Here is a 19,789-nt window from a genome sequence, read left to right as displayed (position 1 = left end):
ACCTTCATGCTTTATACTACTAGTAAAAGTAAAAGGGAAGGAGGAAGAAGAAAGATACAGTTTGGGGCACTGATTTTCAAGGAATGCAGAAATGCTGATATATGCCAACATATAAAAGAGTCAGCAGAGAAACTGGCATGAAGCACACTAAGGAAAAGAAGGAGAGCTAAAGAAGAGGGAGGAAAGCTTGAATCAATCATGCTAATAAGAAACTGGCATATTGTTCATTAGCTGGAGAAGTTGTATGTGTGTGCTTATAACATGTGTAAATACCATTCAGTATTAATATATGTGAAAGGCAAGAAATGTGAAGATGCTTTGCTTTGATGTCTTGGAATTTAAGGAAATATTATCATATAAAGTCAAAATAGCATCATTTGAAATAAAAGAAACAGTCGAGATATAACTGGTAAGATGGGAGGGGAGAGGAAAGAAGACAAATTTGAGTATCACAAAGGAATAAGGAAAAAACAGAGTGAGATGTGCAGGAAAGAGGCAAGCCATATAGCCATCTGCTCCATATTAGGGAAGAGCTCACCCTAGAAAACCCAAGCTTTCACAAGCAAGCTGAACATTGTATGGATGATAAAATTAAAAAGGAAAAGTCCACCATGACTGAAAATTTAATAAAAGCAAAACAGGAAGGAAAGAAGAAGATTTAATTTCAATGGTATGAACCATATACGCTTGGCCAGTGATTTCACCTGAAGTACTTCCCAAACTGTCAGTCAGATGCCACTTAAATGATCATAGTTAGTCTTAAGTCCTAACTCTGCAGGACAGGAGTAAGATGAGAAATGAACATTTGTGTGTGTGTATTTAAATTCTGTGAGACAGACCAGTAACGGCTGTTTTTCCTTACTTTGGGCATTTCATTTAACTTTATTTAACCTTTCAGGATCCATGTTGCCTCATCAATAAAATTACTTGGTTTAAACAGGATCTTTCAGTTCCTTCCAGTTTTTAATGTCTTAGAATTTATACAAGTAGGGCCAAAGTGGAGAGCAGCTATTTGAAACCACTCTTCTGATACTTACAAATATAGCTGTAAGGATCTAGAAGGATCCATAGACTTAAAATGAACGCCACTTTTAATTGAAGGGAAGAGATCCTTTGGTACGTACATTCAATTCATCATGGTGAGCTTTTGCAAATGGTTGTGATTCATATTGTCACTGTGGTAACAACTGTTTGCCAAGCAATCAACTAAAAAATTTAAAACAAAGGAAAACAAATTTAGCCAAAGATGAAATTACCAACATCCAAAGTCTGTTGTCAAGGAGGCTCTCCCACACAGAAATACAAACTGGCACCTCAGTTTCCTGGCTACAATTTAATTAATCAGATCTCTATCATAATCTAAGTTCTCCATCACCCTGAAGTCAGTCCTTTCCATCAAAACAGAGAATAAAAAAATCCGAAAGCCCTGGCAAAGAAAAGAGATTAAAAGTTCAAGTACTACGTGATTTAATGGCAAACAAAAATTTAACTATTTTCATGGCAATATAACTATTGTGGTGTTGGGAAACCACTAACCATACATAAGAAAACTTCAGAATGAAAAGTACATATATTTTTTCATGATAGCCCTGTATTGGATTTCAAGGTCCACACGCCTGCATAGACTAATCTGGTGAAACCATCAAATTATATTACCTTATTTAAATAACTGTTTTAGAAAAACTGATCTAGCTACGAGATCTATAGGCAACCTAAAATGCTGTATTTTGCCTTTCATTAGAATAAAGACAAAGAACAATATAATTTTAAAAGAGTCAGGGAGGAAAGGAGTAATTCTAGCATTTATTAGATAAAATCCTAATACTTGGCAGGTAGATTGGTTTAGGGAATAGCGCAGCAGACACAATTACTGGGATTGTCTCTCTTCCACTCTCTCAGGCTCCAGGATAAAGAAGAATCAATTAGCCCTCAACAGACTATGACCTTGAAGGTGAAAGCTCTGTGCATAATATGCTGAATATGCTGAGGCAAATAGAAATTGGCAAAAGGGAGAATAAAGTCCTGAAGCCACTGAAGAGCATGTTTCAGATCGGATCATGCCATTTTAAAATATGCACTACGAAAGCTTAGTTCATGTGAAAACACAATATGAAAGCAAAGCCTGAGTTATTTCTGCAACTAAATGATACTTTCTCAGTTGCAGAGAAAACAGTGAAGGAGATTACAAAGTGACACTCCCGTTTTTTGTTTTTTGTTTTTTTTTTTGCCTCCCTTTATTGAATGGTTACAACCTTTTAAACAACCAAAACAAATAATCACTTACAAATCCTTACAAAGCTTCTGGGACCAATCCCTTTCAAAAGAGACAATTTTTAGGATACTAGTAGTTTTCTTGCTTGCTTGCTTCTTCTTTTAAAGAAACAAGTCCAAAAATAGTAACACAGAGTTTCCCAGACAGAGAAACCTACAGGCTTTAAAATGTTAAACAACTGTCTAAGCCTAACTTTCATGTTGAAAACTCCTTCCCGGACTGCTTCTCCCAGCTTCTCCCCAATGTAGTGCGGAACACTGCAGCTGTGGCTCTGGCCAGAACTGGCCACTGCGATGCTTTTAGGCAGCAGTAAATCTTATCCACTCAATTCCAATGCCACAAAATCAATGCCCTGGCTTGGAGAAAGGAAGAAAAAAAAACTATATGGAATGTGCAATCTATTAGAACACTTAGGAGAAGAATTTACCTTAAAAAAACAATTTCTCAAAACTTCACGACATACTTTTTGACATGCTCCAAGATCAGGAAAATGTGCTGAAGATTTTCTCTGTTTTCCTCAGATTAGGAAAATTGTAGCCTAATTGAGTTGAAGAGTTTTTCAAGGGTTGAGCTTTCTTTGTGGGGACCACTAAACCTATCTGGGCACACGTTAGCCAAAGAAGACTTGTGTTAAATGAGAACGACAAAACAGCAATCCTGTCTTGATGGTGAGGTTGGCTTCTCTTTGCAGGATCTGCACTTGCTTTTTATAGCCTGTCATTTCATCTGGGTATTATTTCCCAGCCACTTTGCCAGGTGGGAAGAGGCTGCGAATGCAGTGATGACTTGTCAGACCTTTAACGATGCTTCAGGGATTTGACAAAGATACAAAGCTGTGTGTGCATAAAGGAGTTTCTTCCCTAATTATACCTGGGGAAAAAAAAAACAAGCCTTTCTTTGATCTTTGCCACTGAAACCACAACTCAAGTGTTACTGTGCTCCCCTTAGCATGCTGTCCTACTTCATACGGAGCATAATGCCTGGAAAAGGTAGTCTTCATTACCGCCAAGAGAAAAAAGAGACGCGTTTGTCATCACAGCATCCTTACACTTAACTCTCTTTTAACTCCGAGAGATTTTACACCCTTGGCTAAGAATCAGATACTCTACTCTCTCCCTTTTTCTCCACTAAGAAAATATTCGCCCGTGATAAAAGTAATAGGAGATAGAGAAACAAAAATAAAGAACGTAGATTTTTTTTTTAAAGGAACAAACTCCTTCCTCTTCCCTGGCCATTTAAAACAACCTAACTAGTCATGGTTTCACCCTTGTCAACTTTCCATTACAGCTATTGCAATGACTCAGTACTAACAGTAGTATATTGTTCTGTATCGTTTTAAGAGCATGGGCTCTGTGCCCTCACAGATTACTACACCAGGCTGCTGCAATCTGACAGGCTAAAATGACACATGTCTAAAAAACGATGTGCCTTACTAAAGGCTCCTGGGCTTTTAAAAATGACTGCCAAGGAAGTTCTTTAAATATGTGATCACAGAAGACAAAACTAATTTGAGAAAACCCTTTCAGGCAGACTGGTCCTGTGCCCTGCACAAAATCAAGCCACTCCTAAGAAGTGCCCGGTAACCGAAACTACAATCTGGGCAGGAGAGCAATAGTTTCAGCTAGAGAGAGGTGAGCACTGTAAATGTTTCATGACTAGATGGAACGTCAGGAAAAACCAACTGAAATGCAAAATGTGGGAGAAAGGGTCGGGGAACAGGAAAAAGGGATGGAGGAAAATAACAAGCAGTGAGGGGTTGCTGGGAGGTAGTGGCTAACAGAAAGGTGAGGGGAAGGTGACGGGAAGTCGAAACTGGAAAAAGAAAGACAACGAAATAACAGCTGCTGACATCTGCAAGCCAAATCTACGCATGCATAAAAAGGACGACGTGTTATTTTAATTTTTAAAAAGCGTTCCATTGAATTGAACAGAAATTCAAGCATGACTTGCAGGCAATGAAGTTTTGGGTTCCCCACCCCAAGTTGAACCATTGGGCTAGAGGGACTGCTGTGAGAACACGGGTTCATTTTTACTCATTTTTTCCATGCCACCCCAAGCATCTCGGTCACAGGGTTTGCTTTAACAAATCCGTGCAATTAAAAGGCAAGAAGAAAGGGAAACAGCTCAGTGCCCTAGAGAATCCCTTGTGGGACCTCAAGCCCGCCCCCTCTCCTTTATCCTTCTCGCTCGGTCTCTACTTACAAAGTTTAGGAGCAGTTTGGAGGCTAGTTTCTGTGGTTGGTAGCCGAGTTGCTGACTTGGGTGTTCTCACCTCTGGGTTCCGGGTGGGTGGAGGGAAGGACGGTGCAGAGGACGGCAGGAAAGAAAAAGCAAAAACACGATTCTTGGGGGTTGGTGCCACTGAAGGCTCGGAGGATACAATGGCACTGTCACCTTGCACTGTAACTTGAACCTCAGTTTCAGATGGAGCCCCAGGGGCAGGTGCAGTGAATGCCTCAGACGATACCCACACAGCTGAGGCTGCACTTGGATCCAGAGCAATCACGGGGTCCTGGCCTAAGCCCCCAGGGTCAAGGTGAGTGGGAGAGTCATACTCAAATATCTTGTCCACGAAGACCCACTTGAGGCCGGCGATGCAGAGGCAGAGGCTGATCAGGCAAGCCAGGATGGGGACGATGCAGATTTTCTCGGAGTTGAGGCAACCCCGCAGGCGCTCTGCCTCCAGGCACACGCAGCAGGGCAGGGCCAGGCCCACGAGTCCCGGGGCTCGCCCATCGCCAGGCTGGGTCTCGGGCATGTCTTCTGCTGCCGGAAGCTCGTCAAAGGACGGGTCTGGGCTGAGCTGAGTGCAGGCGCTGGAGGACCCGTCGGCGGCCCCCTCGGACATGTCTGGGGAATAAGCCTCCATCGGCTCACCTCCAGAAGGCCTGGCCTGGCTCTCGGTCCATTACCACGCGGCGCTCCCCCCAACCGAATGAGACAGCATCACAGAGGGCGAGATCGATAAGGCATCCAAGTCCAAGGCCATTATCCAAAGCAAGAGGAGTTCAGGGAGAAAGAAGGGGGAAATTTTTAAAAAAAGCGTCCAACCACTACCCGATCCAAGGATAGCCTAATTCTTCAGCTGCTGCGGCCGGGGCCACTTTTCCAGGTCTTTCAAAAGCTTCTCCACGCCATCCCAGCCGCTGCAGAGAACAGGGGCCGAGGAGCGCAAAAGCAGCCCAAGGGAGTCTGATTAAGTAAACCAGGAGCCCAGGCTGAAAGGCAGGGGGCTCCCCTCCAGCCCCTGAAGCTGCTGCCCGCTCAGATGGCGAAAACAACTGTCATGCGGGAGAGGTGCGAGCAGGAGCAGGACCAGGGGTGGTGGCGGCGGCGGCAGCGGCGGCGACAGTAGCCCCAGCATCCTGTTGTGTGCCCACGGCGGCTGAAAGAGGCTGAATCATGACAGAGCAGCAGGTGCCTGCCCTGCGAGCATCCCCGCGAGCAGGACCCCGGCGGCGGGCTGGGGAGGGAGGCGCGGGGACAGGCGGGGCCGCCCCCCGGCCACTCCTCTTTGTCCTTCTGGGGCGCTCATTCACTTTCTTTCTCCGCCAGTCTTCGCAGTCTCTTTCTTTTCCCTTCTCCTCCCAAGACGGTCTCTCTCTCTCTCGCTCTCTTTCTCTTTCCTCGCTCCTCTCCCAGCCCCCACCCACTCTCTGGAGCTGCGGCTGGTCTGGCTGCAATCAGTGGCCCCAGCCACTGCAGGACTGCCAGGGACTTCCTATTTTATCCAATTAGAAGGGATGGAGGCCATCAAATCAAAGGGCAGCCGGCAGGCACCGCTGGGGCTGCTGCCCCCAACCCCGGGGCCCCCACCCCTCTTCTTCCCTCCCTCCTTGACAAAAGCAGTCCCAGACGCACCCTCCGCCCCCTTGCTGCCTTTCTGTCTTGCTGGCTTCTCTTTCCTTCACCCCACCGTTGGGTCAGAAAGAGCCAGGCGATCGATGCAAGCAATCAAACAAAGCTGGGGTGGGGAGGGGACGGAGGTGGGCCCTTCTGGGCTGGACCTGAGGCTTGGCAAAGTCTGATATCTGATTCCTCCCTGGAGAGGTAAGCTTTGCAACAGCCTGCTGCTGGAGGGAGCATTCCTTCCCCAGCCCTGGGGAAGTTTGGTTCGTCCAGAGGACTGCTATGACCTGGGTTTCCACCCACAGTTAGAAAATCTTTTCCTAACCATGGACAGCTCTGCCTTTCCCCCACGAGGGAGAAAGTGGCTACAGCCCCTTTCTGCAAGCTCTCCTTGCAATGCTGGTGTCAGGCTCTGTAACGTCCAGTGTGAGACGCTGAGTGTGTGGGGGAGGGAGATAGGGGGCACCAGGGCAGGGGGTCAAGGTCCCTATGTCCCCTTCCTGGTCCCCGTTAAACTCCCACTTCCCTCGCCCCACCGCGAAGCGGCCACAGACGGCCATCGAGCTAATGAGGACCCTTGGTCAGTGTGGCAGCTCCGAAGGGAGCAGAGGCAAGCACTTCCTTTTAAATGAGCCTTGCAGGGCGACTGCACACTGCGGAGGTCAGAATTCCCTGGGCGCTGTAAGGCATACCACATGTCCTCGGCTCGCCCAGCACTGCAAGTATTAAGAAGAGTTCCCCATAAGAGCACGCCTTTGGGGTTAGGCTTCAGTGCTTTACCTTCCAGAGAGTTTCAGGGCTGCTTTTTATTTTTTATACAGCAGTAATTAAAATACCGGAAAAAATACACAGCCTTGGCTAGTGAGTACAGGGCCCCCTTACCCTTCTGCTGCATGTCAATCAATGCACAGAATACACATCTGAACCTTTAATCCACACTCTACTGGGACTGGACACACAAACGGTGTCAAGGAACCCTCTGCTCACCTATGTATCAACAGGAGCCTTAGAAAGTCTCTCTAAACCTATACCACATAACCGTCATGTGAGTCCCAGAAGCAGTAAAATTTTGACTTCAGGTCCTCAGAAAAGCTGTTTTAAACACATTTTGTCTTGTACAACACAATCTTCACTGCTTTGAGATATTTTTGTAGCTTTTTAAATGGGTACGAATAAGAGTATAATCATTTCCCTCAAAATGAAATTTACCATAGTTACAAATGAACTAAAGGGTATTAATATTTTAAAATGTGTGTGCAATCTTACAACTAATAACAAGAACAAAAGAGTCTGGCCACATTTGCATAATTATGGCCATAACTGGGTTTTCCTGAAGTTCACCTCTACATAACCTGCATTTATACAACAGCACCTGATATTTTACAGTAATTCCAATGTTCACTTTCTAGCTTTAACTATTTGATTTTAAAGCAGGGAGAGCTTTCTTACAAAGAATTCTGGCAATGGACATGAAATTTCATACAGTAGATAACCTGAATTGAAATACTGAAACACTGACAGGATCCAAACTGAGAGATATTAAGATCATAATCCTGGTATTCATGTAAATCTTCAAAAACAACAGAAACAGGAAGTTTAGTGCTTAATAAAGGTAGCATATAATTTATTGAAAGAATACCCAGTTTAAATATACAGCACTTAACTCCTCAATCCTGCCCCAAACCAAAATTAGACTCAACAAAAATGCATTGGCATTTCACCTACGATCAAGGCATCTAAATGTCAAAGGTGAAGATGAGGTTCAGGTCGCCAAGAACCAAGGAGAACGACCCATTCTTGAGAAGACTGATCTTTCACTTGTACCAATGACAACTACTTTCCTCACTTTAATCATCAAGTGCAAACATATTTAGCAGACAAAGAAATCATTGGGCAACTCTAGTTGTCATATTGACAATTCCCAACACTCACAAAGGGAAACAACATATTATACAAAGATTACAAACAAAACAGCAGACAGAATCCCATCAGCTGGCGTAACTATCCTTTCTCCTGGATTACTCAAATCAACAATTTTGGGAAGTGTTAAAGAATACTCAGTTTAAACATGTGGCACCTAACTTTTCAAGCCCACCCCAAATATACACTCAACTATAATACAAACATATACTCAACTATAATACATTTTCCTCCCTGAAAATGAGCCTTGTGGCATCTTGGTGTGAAGAATAAAAGGAATTCTCCATCAATTCTGTCCTTGGGACTAGGAGCCAGAAGTTGTCTTTATCCCATAACCAATTCCTTTGAAGCAATAAGGAAGGAAGGTAGAAAGGGTAATAATGTGAATGAGGTTAAAGATCTGAATTTTCTTTGGTGAAACTATACATGTTCATAGGAAAAACTTCAAGACTATGCCCTTCATCCCTTCAGGTACCGTTCTATTAAAGCTCAGAAATGCCCAGCTCTCCATATCCTCTTAAAAATGGACAGAGACAAATTTTTACTATCTGCTTAAAACTACATTACCATTCACCTCATCCAAAATATTTAAAAATGCATTTATTAAAGCTCTTTCTTCCTGCCAGGCATTCTGCTAGGTCCTTCACATACGTTATTTGTGCTCTTCATTGAGCCAATGCTGTATATATCACCTTCAAAATAGAGAAACGTGGCTCAGGTAAGTTTAGGTAACTCAGTCATGGAAACACAGCTCTTAAATGATAGCTTCAAGAATTGAAGAGTCTGACTCCAAAGTTGAAGCAATTTCTGCTGGATGAATGTGCTTTGCTGCTTTCATCAAAATTGTATCTCATTAGGTATTAATTACATATCAATTATGAGAGAATTAGAGTCAAAAAGTATAAACCATAAAATGAAAATAGGCATTATTACCTTAAGGTAGTTTGTAAGCAATTTTAAAGGTGCCTAGTTGCCAAAACAAGAGCTTGTTTAAAACATTTCCTAGTAGTTTTCAGAAGTTAAAAGGATTGGCCATTAATATATTCTCTATTTATAGTTTAAATCAAATGAGTTCTTCCATGGTCTGTTTCAGGTCTTTCTTTGGGAAGGTGTTTCAGTTATGCTTTACTCTGAAATAGCTGAAAACAAAATCAAACATTTTATGAAAACATTTTATTATCTCTCACGGGTCTATTATGGGTTTGCTGGGTAAAGCCGGGTGGTTCTCCTGCTGTATCTGATGGCAGCCGGAGGTGCAAGTGGGCTAAAACATTCAAGATGGCGCACACACAACACTGGCAACTGATGACAGGTGACAGCCGGCAGCACAGCTGGGGCTGTCAAGTGGTGCACCAGCACAGGACCTCTCCAAGTGGCCTTGGCGTCTCACATCCTGATGGCTGCATTCTGAGAGGATGCAGCATCCCAAGAGGAAGCAAGAGCTGCTGGTCCTCTTAAAGACTGGGCCTAGGAGTGGCAGAGGTTACTTCCACTGTGTGGTAGACTGAATCATGTACCCCAAAGAAAAATACCATCTTAAACTGTGTTCCTATGGGGGTGAACTCATTTGTAAACAGGACCCTTGGAAGCTGTACCATCAGTTAAGGGGTAGACTCATCTGTCAATAGGATCATCTGAGATCTAATTAGGTATGACCAAACTGAATCAGGTTAGCCCTAATCCATATTACTGGAGCTCTTATAAAAGGCCAGAGGTCAGAGAAAGACACAGCAGAAGACCAAGGACATTGCCTGTGATGGGGACAGAACAGCAAGCCAAGGAACATCAAGGATTGTGGCAAGTCAGCACCATAACATCACAGAAGTCAAAGTCCTTGCCGACACCTTGATTTTGGGCTTCTAGCCTCCAAAACTGTGAGCCAATAAATTCCTGTTGTTAAGCCAACCCATTCTTCAGTATCTGTCATAGCAGATTGGCAAACTAAGACATACTGCATCTTAATGGTTAAGCAGTCCCAGTGCCAGCCCAGATTCGGGGGTATAGGAAATAAATCTCAATTGAGACAGGGGCAGGGAAGGGAAGTAAATGTTAGGTCAAGAGGGGATGGATCATAAAATGACATTTTTAAGAACAAAGTCTAAGTACATGCACTGGTACTTCTGATCCACTTCCATTATATCCTTCTAAGCCAGCTTAGAAGAGAAAAATCCTATTCTAGCATCAAATAAAAAAATACTCAGATTTCTCTAATACTTCATTTCAAGTAAGACTATTCAGTTCTCCACTTGCATTAATTTTTAAATTTTATTTTCAGAAGTATGTAGCATAGCTCCAGCAGATTACAGGGGATGGTGGACATCATTTTACTTTTGACTGTATTACGCAAAATAATTTTCTCTGTTACCTATTTCTCTCTATTTTGGCTATTTCAACTCTCAAAATGTTATCTCTGAAGGTTTATCCTAGCTCCTAAATTTTATGGCTGAAAAACTAGAATTCACCTCATTGTACCTAATATCAAATACACTGATTAGAATAGACTCAAATAGATGAGAATAGCAGAAATTTCTTTTTTGGATTGCAATTTCTAGGGACAATTATTTAATGAGCTACAATTATTTGTTTGGGAATGAATTATGAAATCAGGAAAGCTCCAGGGCTTAAAAGTAACCTTCAAGATGCTGCTTCTTTGATAGGACAAGGTACATAAATGGATCTGTTAGCTTCTTTTCCCCTCATCTAAAAATCATTTCCCCAGCTCAAGTCTTGGAACTATTTTCTGTGCTTCCAAGTCACAGACCCAGTCTTTGTCAACTACACCATTCATCTGGGCGCACCATCACAGTTGTACAGTATTTATTTATGCCATGCCTACAGAGCTTAAAAATGCAATTTCTTTGAAGACAAGATCATCAGCCTCTTGTCATGCAAACCCATGTTGTCCATTCAATGCATACTTTTTTTTTTTAATTGGGGCAGAATTACATAGATTATGGTACCTCTAATATATTGTCTACCTAAAATGCCATCTACACTACCCACCATTTTTCAAACACTTTAAGGCCCTGTTCATACAGTTCCTAATTAAAACTTCCTGATTATTCCAAGGCATCCCTTATATGAGTTTATTTTGGTCTACTGAAGCTCGGTTAGCCTAACTATGCTTAACTCTTGACACTACAAATTCTTTCAGTGGGTGAAAGGTTTGGAATAAACCAACATTTAACTATTTATTCCCATAAAAAAAAGTTCTTGGAGGACAGACCAAATCTATGTGCTGTTTGATGTTCTTCTAAATTATTTATGATGCTAAATGGGTAAGGTGAAACATTTCAACCTCCTGGGCAGGTGTTTTCTCCCTATTTTGAGAGTGAGTCAGGACCTTGATTATAATTTATTCTTTCACAGTGAAAATGCTCTCTGGGAAGGCAATTTGACTTAATGGTAAGAATTATCTTTTGAGCTACTGTATCCCATGCTTGCTACTGACTGTGCTTCTGTGTTCTCATTTTATAAAAATATGAACAATTTACTCTGGCACACAACATTCTTTATGATTTTAGATCTTTTCTAACTCAAAGGATTCTATATAGGAAGACTTCTATGGCATATGATAGTTACAGTGAGTTTACTTTGACAAAACCTATTAACTTCTTATTCCTCATTAGTTATATATAAACGTAATATATTTTATTTTACAAGTCACCATTCTTTTAAAATTACACTGGACACATTTTGAAACTGGATGGAGTTGGGGGACATACAACATTGTGAAGGTACTAAAAGCCAATGAATGATCACTTTAAAATGACTGTGTTGTGTACATTTCACCTCAATTAAAAAAAAACAACACTAGACATTCATCATGGTTCCCACTTCTCCAACATTCAATATTTGAAGAAAAGCATGTTATTTTCTGACCAGCTTTACTAGTGGCCTGCACTAAAATAAAGGGACTCTCATGTGTAGGTTATTCTTTCTTCTACCAAGTCTCATTAGGTAAAGGGGCACTGAATGTCTGACAATTACTAATTTAGTACAAAACTCCAAATTGATGTCGATGATGTAAACTTCATCCTAAGGACCCCAAAAGCACAAAGATATAATAAATTGATATACCATTGAAAGTTTCAATTTAAAAGGAGTTCTATGAGAAAATAAGCAAAGTTTTATAAAATTCTCATTTTTATACTTAAAATATTATTTACCATTGTCCAACTCCCTTCCACTTCCCCATTTAAAATATATTAGAGATATAAGCAAAGAATGGGAGAAACAGTTGTCCTGTATTATCTATATTTTCCACACAGAGTGCTTTGCTAGCAAATGTGTGATAAACTTATGACCAGAGATACAAGTTTTAATAGGGCAAGCATTTGTGTCCATTCCTTTATCCCTAGCACCTAGAACACGTCTCATGTCCAAAATGCATTCACTAAGTATTTGTTGAATGAATGCATCAGTAAAGGAACTGCATCAAAGAGGCTGAATAAACCGTGGGCAAACATCTTAAAGACAGCGGCACACCAAATAGTTTTACCTGTGCGAGTAAATTCAAATAATGTTAAATTTGTGTGTGTATGTGAGAGAGGGAGAGAAGGAAAACCAAAATGAAAATTATCTCTATGATAACTTTATTGTACTATGAATGATCATCCATAAGGTTTAGAAGAGCACTGCATGGTGTATTAGCTACCTTGAATAAATACTTTTGTTTTGTTTCACAAATATTCACCACTACAGTTAAAAGCAGCACAACTAAGATCGTTTCTTTTGTTTGTCTCTCAAACCTTATGGCAAAGGTAACAGAAGTACAATCTTCATTTTATGCTATCATTTATCATTTATGAATGTACAACCTTATTCTTAAAGAAATTTCAAAATATGCACTTAAGTGCATTCTGCTTAGATGTAGGAAAGAAATATCTCTGATCATCACTGCCAATTTCATACAAATTCAGCAGGGTTTCAAAAATATAAGTAATTAAACTTGTCTAGACTTGGACACTAGCTACTTGCTTGTCAACTGACTCTATAAACTGGTCCCCAAATCAGCCCAGAAATGTGCTGAATAGCACAGCATTCTGCTCATAGCAAAATCTCTGGAATTATTTGATATTTTTAAATCTTTGACTTCAAATAGAGTACGTGTACAGCATGAGATGGGCAACATGAGAAAGCAGCTACGAATTACTCATAAGAGAGTATCAGCTACTCAAAAGACCCTGAAAATTCACATAAACCCATGTATAAGATAAGCCTTCACAATTTACTGGAATACAAGAAGTTAGGAGAAGGGAATTTCCTGAAATGTTACGCATTTAAACATGGCTCAAACTGATAAATCTGAGGAGACTAGAGCAAGAGGGAACATCTTACAATATGTCATTTTCCTTAGAGTTTTCACAGTGCCCTTTCTCCTTGTCGCTGACCAAATTTTTTGAAAACGTAAAGTTGGATTTTGCAAGAAAGGGGGGAAAAAAAAGGAATAAAAATATGCGCAGTTTCCAGAGCGTATCTGGCATTCTGAGTGAGCCACCTAGCTGGCAGTAAGGTCACAAACCTTATGATGCTCACAGCAGCGGAAGCATCCCATGTAAAATGCAATGCCAACCTCGTGTTTTTCTGCAGCTTCTCAGAGAAAGGGGTGGAAGTTTCTTCTACATTGTTACCGTTTTTATTACTTTAAAAGTATGAATTTGAAAGTTATAAGATAAAAATACCTAATGATTTAAGCTCCAACTTAAAACTTTCACATAATATGCTGCTAGAATTAGTTTTAAGAATGACTCATTTCCTTTCTTCATCTCGAAGAAATTATTTGGAGTAAAATGATGTTGCTGTAATGCAAAGATCAACTGTCATCTCAATAATAATTAGATTTAAAATTGTCTTTGAAAAAATGTTAGAGCTGAAACAGGCCTCACAGGAGTTACATTCTGTACAAGAAAGAAAAGGTCTCAGGAAGCATACATACGTACATACATATATACATACATACATACTTAAATGCCTGCCTAGCTTCTCACAGAGATTAATTTCAGAGTCAGAACTAGAATTCAGATCTATTGCTCCTCCCCTTTCAATTCATTTCTACTTCTGCAAAGTAACTATTATTGATTTTTTGTCTCTACTGTCGTGGGTTATCTCAATAGAAAATCTCACTTTGACTCTTTGTCTAGGGCTGTTTCTATTTGAAAGTTTACTTATATTCTGTTCCCATGACCACTGTTGGTCACAACTTTTTTTAATGGCCTTCTTTCTGAAGGTAATGCAGAGCTCCAATATTCATATTTGGATTAAGAATTACTCAACAGAATTTCATCAAACTAAGAGGACACACTGAATGTGGGCTGCAGAGTTTTTACTAAGAACCATCTCTGAGAAAACGTTGGAGATTAGAAATTACCTGAATGATTGAAACATTACAATTAGCTACTTCCATGGGAAAATATAGAACAAAGGGAGTGAATCTTCAGGAAAGAAGATTGCCATTTCAAAATAAGAATCTAACATTACTTTCTAACATTACTTTCATGATTTAAGAATAAGATTAGGCCAGGTAAGGAGTAATTGTCAGGGACAGGAATAAAAGGCTGATGATGACTAAGTTATACTCTGGAATATGGTGACTAGAAAATTCCAAGTCCCAATATGGTGGCTCAGTCAAGAAAAACATGCATTTTCTTCATTGGCATGATTCATCACCTACATATTATTTTAAAGATTTTAATAGAACATATATATCATATACATATGTACTCATGTCTGCAACTTACTTGAAACTGCACAAAAAATAAATGGACTGATCGATAAATGAGAAAGCAAATACAGCAAAATGTTAATAATAAAATGTAGGTAATAGGCATAGGTTTACTGCGTAATTCTTTCAACTTCTTTATATGTTTGAAAATTTTTATAACAACATGCTGGAGAAAAACACATTAATTCTTTTTATCATGGCTGTTTTGGATTATAATATATGACAGAGCATGAGCACCTCTCCTGATATGCTCTTATAAATTTTATTACAAAAACGCATTTGGCCTATGACACACAAACAAAACAATATACCGAGTCTACATTCAGTACCTTGTACTTGGCTATTTCCTTTCCTCTGCAGCATCCCCCCACCACCTTCCTATCACTTTTACTTTAAGGAATTGACTTGAAGATGAATTTCAGAATTACATCACGAACAAAAGATTCATATAATTTGAACCACTATCTAAAACGGCAATGGGGAATCTTTATACGATGAACCATTTCATTATTTGCTGTAGGAAATCTAAGAGCGCTTTCTGACCTCCACACAATACCATTTATTTATTGAGAATGGATTTTTTTCAAAGGCTATACTTTGATCACTTAGAGAACTGGAACACCTAGGAATAATGGGAATGGGGGAAATGCAAAATTTAAACTATACACAAAATCAGAAGGGTCAGACAGCAAGCTTCGTTTTGTTGAAATAAATAGGACCCTTGGATTGTTCAGACACTTCCATCCTGGATATATATATTTTTAATGGTCAACTAGTCACTAAGCACTATTAAGCCAAAGGCTCTGATGTGGAGGTTCAGTTTATCCATGCAGTATTTCCCACCCAGTTATGCATGCAGATATTTTATAAAACTATTAAATATGTATGATGCAGTACAAAGACCCTCTAAAAGCATCTGTATTTAACTAAATCATGTCACTGACAGCAAAAGGCCTGCAGAGCAATTTAACCTAGCAGGAAAAGTACTTCTTTTACATATCACTGCAGTGCAGAGAGTTTCGACCATACGCTTTTTCTGCCCCCACATACTTCCCATAAGAAAGGAGAGGCTTAACTTAAATGGCTAGAAATGCATTTAGACAGCCTTCTAAGCTGAAACATAAATCTTTTCAAGTGTTTCTCAAAAATTCTTCCTTGAGCCTTTGCCACGCGTCCGTCCCTGGGGGTCAAATAACCCATCATCAGGTTATGGTCTCCTTAACCCCAGGTTAAATACCTGGATTTCACCCAATCTCTTCTATCAAGTCTCTCCAATGTCTATTACTTTTTTCCGACTGATATCAATGTCATCCAAAAGGTATCTGTGTAGAACTGGACCCCTGTGTTCTTCAGTTTCTCCCCTGAACAGAGGCAAAGGACAAAGTTCTGGGTGGGACCTTCAGTATGTATAAAAAGCTAAATTCCTGTTACCCATTCACGCCTTTAAAACAATAGGATCTACTAAGATAAGTACTACAAATTAAGCAGCTTTCCAAAGTACCTAAGTATTTGGTGATGCAAAGGAATGACTTTAGAAAGAGAGTTCTATTTTTTTTTTTAATGTGCTCTGAGAAAGTAAAGCATTTTAGGCATCTCAGGTACATAGCTAGCTGTACTCCTGTAGGGAGGCAGTTCTACCATAATCTGTGCCTGGAAAAACGTAATGGGTGCAAAAATAATTACCTAACTGATATGTGCACTGCCAAAAAATTAAGGCTACATGCTTGAGTTGTCCAGCTTGAGATGAAATGGCATTACTGTAGTTCAGCCAATATAAAGCAACTGATTAGGCAATTCTCTATTTGCCATTTAACCTAACTTCACTGAGTCTGGCAGGAAAACCTCAGCATGACTCATTTTCAAAAGCAGCATTTTTCCACTATATTAGATATAAAAATAATAATAATAATAAATAGGTACCACCCATCCATTAAGAAAATATTTACCAAGTGGGTATTTGTGTGCCAAGCATTGTGCTTGGCCTTACTGATCTGGTAACAAGAGTTAAAAGAACTTCCATTTCAGAATCTCTATTTTCTCCAAAGTAGCAAGTGAGGATTTCTGCTGAGAGGGAATGCAAGATTCAGGTTATCAGAGAGTGGAAAAGTCTGAGTCACCTTGGGAAATAGAAGAGAAGACTGTGAAAAACAGAAGCAGGTCAGATACTTTGCCAAGTAATATATATTGCTCCTTATTTATAATCCTAATAACAAGGCTGCAAGGTAAGTGATATTATTCTCATTTTACAGACGGACGAAGTAAGGATTAGAGAAGACAAAAAGAGAATCCACAATCACACAGCCAGTAAGTGGTGAAGGCGAGATCCAAACACAGATGTACCTGACTTCAAAGCCCTTTTCTCCTACAAGGTGTGGTTGACCTCTGTTTTACGTCTCTATGTTAACAACTGTTCTCCTATGTATGCACGTTTTTATTTCTCCTCCATTGGTAATGGAAGAACACTTCCAAAAATCAAAAAAGTTGTCAAGTGCAGAAAATATATTTTTCTGCTAGGCCATGATGAAGTTATTTATATGATATTGCCAATAAGCAAATGAGTAAGAAATTTTCAACATACTAAACAGTATCATACTCCTCTTCTGCATATTCCTTCTAACACCAACCAGAAGAGGGACGAAGGCATGCCTTAAACCAAGCCTTTGCAGGAAATTTTAATGTTTCCTTGAATTATTTTTTTAAAGAACTCAAATCAGTATTTGAAAATATTGGACAATTACAGTACATTAAAAATTACTCAAAAGTGAGAAGGGTGGAGTGGGTGTGACTCAGTGGTTGAGCACCTGCTTCACATGCTCAAGGTCTTGGGTACAATCCCCAGAACCTCTTAAAAAGAAAAAGAAATGAAAAGGGAAGATTTGGTCTTTACTTAATGTCCTTCTGCCACAGTTCAACACCACACCACCCCTTTTCTTCTTTATTTTATTCCTTTTTTAAGCTTTTCCATATAAATTCTATGTTGGTGTTATGCCCACTGTCTTTGGCAACTTCATTTATTCTTTCATTCAACAATTATTTAGTAAGTGCCTACTATGTGTCAGGTTCTACCAAGACTAAGGGGTCTGCAGGTATAGGGGAAAGGGACTGTAACTGTTCCTGCTTCCTTGTATTTAAATTCTGATGGAAGACTTAGTTTCCCTAATCTTAGTCTGGTGCAAAGGCAAATACTTCAGACAGGAGAGCCCATAGTCTTATAATAGATTTTATTTGTGTGGCTGACACATTGTAGAGTGAGTTAAAAAAAAGGAAAGGAAAAAAAATTAGCATGTCAGAAAACACTTTATTGTATACGTATGTCTAAGTATCTGAGACTTTCCTTCACTCAGGATCCAGTTATGAAAATGTTTTCTTCTGATAGTGTTTTGTTTTGACTAGTGATAGAAGAGGAATGTAGAGCTTCAATTCCAGAAGAGGCCATGCCCAGGCAAGGGGCCTTTGATGGCATTGCACAATACCAGAAAAACATAATCCATCTGTTTCCCATCATGGTAACCATCAAAACAAAACCACCACCAAAAACAGTCTCTTCTGCAGTAGTAATGGGAGGGTGGGTTGATAGGTTTTTAAAATTGTTGGCTTGACTGTTTTTGGAGGTTTGATTAAAATAAATCAAATAAAGCATGAAGGCATTTTATTATTATAATATTATTATCTTTTTGGTGATGCCAACTTTCCTGAAGTATTAAAGAATGTTTTAATTTCAAAGAATTTCTAAACTTTCAAACTAGAAATATTTGCTGACAAAATCAAACAGAAATATTATATTATACACATATAGATCTGATGATTTAAACATTGACTGCTTATAGTAACTACTTTATTCATAAGGAAATTTGGGACTAGTCAAAGAAAAAGTATTGAATATTTTAACAAACCTTAATGCTGGCCCCCATCTGGCTCTGCAAAATCACTGACACAGAAACACTAAAGATGACCAGCATAAATTTTACTATTAAAATTATAAGCTATCATCTTCATAAACATATGAACGAGGCAGAAGATGAACTGACAGTAATTAAAGAAATCAATAACAAAATGATCAGGATTAATATCATTTTTCTAGTTAGAAACATGATTTTGCTTCCTATCAATTAATTGTGATTTAAAAAAAACTAGGTGCTACGGCAACCTGTTTCTTATTGAACATCTAAGTGAATTTTTTTGTCCTTACAGCAAAATTTTAATACTAAAACTTCATTATTTTGTGAATGTCCAACGATGGTATGTCAGTGACAAAAGGAACACATACTACTGGAAAAGTTTCTTGTTTTATATTAACATTGCTTGTTAAAGGACATTTTAAAGGACATTGTTAAATTGGTTTTTATTTTCTTTAATGTTTTCTCTTGTTTAAATTCTAATTTTTCTGGTGCTCAAAAATTAAACTTTCTTTAAAGACCGAGTTTATAAACACATTTGAAATTAGCATATGATACACACTACGTATTTTGCTAAGTTATTCACATAGCATTTTCCCTTCTTTATTACAATACCATGAATCATTATACCATCAAGTTCCTTAGAGCATTCAAGGCATTATCTTTAATCACTGTCTCATTGCTATTGTTCTTAAGAGCAAGTATGCACAGACCCAAAAAAGGCAATGTAGTCTACACATACTGAAAGAGGGTTTAAAAATGAGTAGAAAAATAAGTCCATTTATGGGCAATAAAGTTCAGAAGGGTCCAGCATTTTCCATGATGAATTAAACATGCATTTCAGTCTGCGAAGGTATTCTTTTTATACATCTTGTTTATGTCTACTATAATATCATAAGCATTCCATTAGCATTAACCCAGTGATTAATGCATATATCATAGAGTCAGGTTCTAATCAGTGATAACTGCCTGCAACTATTTCCACAACTGTTCATCTCCCAACTCTTTTACCCCCACTAACAAAGAAATGACTACTAAAATCTAAGGGTTCATGTAGTTACAGGAAACCAGATGCATTATTTATAAGGACGCAGAGGCTAGAAAGTTCGGCAATGCCGCTTACCCCAG

The 19,789-nt window shown here is 39.4% G+C and overlaps 1 protein-coding gene across 4 annotated transcripts in view; it reads right to left on the bottom strand.

Moving 5' to 3' along the window:
• Positions 1-19,789, bottom strand: part of LOC101435719 (pro-neuregulin-1, membrane-bound isoform) — a 211,047-nt gene that overhangs the window by 112,080 nt on the left and 79,178 nt on the right. The window contains exon 1 of one of the 4 annotated variants that reach the window (XM_071212638.1): positions 4,475-5,947. The exons of 2 other annotated variants lie outside the window; for them this stretch is intronic. In XM_071212638.1, coding sequence (XP_071068739.1) covers positions 4,475-5,141 — 667 coding nt within the window. In that variant the 5' untranslated portion in view covers positions 5,142-5,947. Of the gene's footprint in view, positions 1-4,474; positions 5,948-19,789 lie in introns of those variants that run through there. One more of the 4 variants, XM_071212639.1, reaches the window with a different exon arrangement.

Source organism: Dasypus novemcinctus, chromosome 29 (genome assembly GCF_030445035.2).
Source record: "Dasypus novemcinctus isolate mDasNov1 chromosome 29, mDasNov1.1.hap2, whole genome shotgun sequence".
NCBI lineage: Eukaryota > Metazoa > Chordata > Mammalia > Cingulata > Dasypodidae > Dasypus > Dasypus novemcinctus.
This window is presented reverse-complemented; position numbering and strand designations above follow the sequence as displayed.